The following is a 2,326-nucleotide window of genomic DNA, read 5'->3' as shown; positions in this document are numbered from 1 at the left end:
TAGAAAAATAATCGTGAGTCCGCCACTCTGTATGAATCTCTAATTTTTTTTTAATTGAGAACATGATATAACTACCTAAAAATTACAACTACTCTTTTTCAAGTATAAAGATCATAGTAACAATTACATCGAAACAGAAGATAAGCGGACAACAAACTGTGACGCAACAAACTGTGTCGCTACCCCTTTTTAAATCTCTAATTGCCCTGACATTTGATATGATTTATGGGCATGGATGTTAAATGGAATTCACAATTATCAACTTTAAAAACAATAAAGAAAAAGGTGTAGGGTGAATCTATCATACCGCACTAGTTAGTGTTTTTATTTTATTTTATTTATTTATTTATTTATTTATTATTAACTATGCTTTCCCTAGTCACATGTGTTGTAGCCAAAATTATCTATATATACCCATCTATGCGTTCCTAGATTTTTCATCAACTCACCATCTATCTAATTAGTAGAAACTTGTTTACAGGCATTTGTCAGAATAATTAAGAAATGGCTCTATCTGGAAAGTTAATCGCTTACGTAGAAATCAGCAAGAACGGTGACGTCTTCCATGATTTCCTTCGGCACAAACCACACGAGATGGTTGCAATATCCCCTGATAAGGTTCATGACTGTGAGCTGCATGAGGGTGAGAGAGGGGCCGTTGGATCAGTCATCACTTGGCACTACACTCATGGTACGCATCACATGACTGTTTCTTCTAGTATCTTGTGTAACATATGTTAAACTTTGAGCAAGTGAATCAAGAACACAAACACGAAATTTGTAGAACTCTCTACGACTCTTTTATTAAGAAAAAGACAAACGAGAAAAACTTAATAATAACTAACACACTGAACCTATGGTATATATAAACCTACGGTTCTAATCCTATACTAACTCAAATACACAATTTAAATCCAAAATAAATAGGATTAAATAAAATAAAACTAACTTATCTTATACTAATAAACTACTTATTATATTATAATATTCTCCAAGATTTAAGGAGTCTTCAATCTGATTTGGTACTGGACACGTTTAACAACATATTGATTAATGATGTTTTTATGCATGGAAACAGATGGAAAGAAGAAAACTGCGAAAGAGATAATTGAGTCAGTGAACGAGGAAAACCACACGATTGTGTTCAAGGTAATTGAAGGGGAGCTTGTGGATGAGCTATACAAGAGCTTCAAAGGCATATTTCATGTTGAACCAAAGGGTGAAGGGCAGATAGCGGTATTGACCTTTGAGTTTGAGAAGCGAGACACAAGTGTACCGTATCCAACTTCTTTGATGGACGTCTGTTGCCATGTTATTAAGGATTTGGATGCCCACAACAACACTAAATAAGCATAATCAAAGATGAAGTTCTGAAGATCAGTGTGCTATTTAATCTCCTATTATAAGAATAAAGATAAGGCAGATATGCCTGCTTGTGTACGTGTTTGTGTGTCTTATGTAAAAATAATGGTTTGTTAAGCAATTTGTTTCTTGCCATGCATATTTGCATGGATGTTATTGTGAGCTTGAGATATATAGAATCTTGAGATGTTTTTGCATTTATAGATGGTTTAGATCAACAATTGTATCACGGTTTATTTTTAAACAAGAAATTACCAATGGAACTTAGACCCTCTCGAATTTAGATTGGGGAGGGGTATCAATAGCAGGTTGGTCTACAACAGCTTATATTTTTGTACCTTGGTTCGAACATCATTTCATGGAAATCTGCTAGATAGAAATCAGTTTCACGGTCCTCCACCGTAGCAGACTACAAAGCACTAGCTAACACTGCTGCTAATTTAGCATGGGTAGAAAATATGCTTAAGGAACTTTGTTTAACACGTGCTAGCTGTTCCGCCACTCGTCGCTTCCTTCTAATAACTGTGATGATGTCGACCAAGCCAATGTAGCGAAGAGCAGGGTTGCTTGGGGCAATTGTGATGCTTAACCAAATTTTTTAGGGGGCAATCAAGATTTTTGCTTAAAAACTACACTAAAATTTGATTTTCAAGGTCGGTTAACCTCGGTCCGCCCCTATGTATATATATCTCGATGCATAAGGCCATTAGGTATACATTTACGCTCCTTAACTCCACGTAGGCACTACGACACACACTTTACTCCATCACACCTTAAGGAAATTGTTTAAGTTACATCTCTTTATTTAATGTAAAATTGTTTGTTAAATTATTGTGTGTGCAGAGGATTTTAAAGCTCATTAATATATTAACACACATTGCATTTAACGCTCCTTAACCTATGAAAGGAGTGCTATGCCACTCGTTAACTATTATCAACCCAGTTTTAACACGCAAGACGTTAA

General features: G+C 35.3%; 1 protein-coding gene across 1 annotated transcript; it reads left to right on the top strand.

Moving 5' to 3' along the window:
* The first annotated feature begins 444 nt into the window (after positions 1–444).
* Positions 445–1,494, top strand: LOC143610724 (kirola-like). Its single transcript, XM_077085122.1, has 2 exons — positions 445–691; positions 1,079–1,494. Exons 1-2 carry the CDS (start codon positions 505–507, stop codon positions 1,348–1,350), a joined length of 459 nt encoding a protein of 152 aa, XP_076941237.1. The 5' UTR covers positions 445–504; the 3' UTR covers positions 1,351–1,494.
* The last annotated feature ends 832 nt before the right edge of the window (positions 1,495–2,326 follow it).

Source organism: Bidens hawaiensis, unplaced genomic scaffold (genome assembly GCF_021521415.1).
Source record: "Bidens hawaiensis isolate Kalapana, Puna unplaced genomic scaffold, B.hawaiensis_p1.1 tig00027589_1, whole genome shotgun sequence".
Lineage (NCBI taxonomy): Eukaryota > Viridiplantae > Streptophyta > Magnoliopsida > Asterales > Asteraceae > Bidens > Bidens hawaiensis.
The sequence above is the reverse complement of the archived record's forward strand: the minus strand, read 5'-3'. Positions and strand labels throughout refer to the sequence as shown.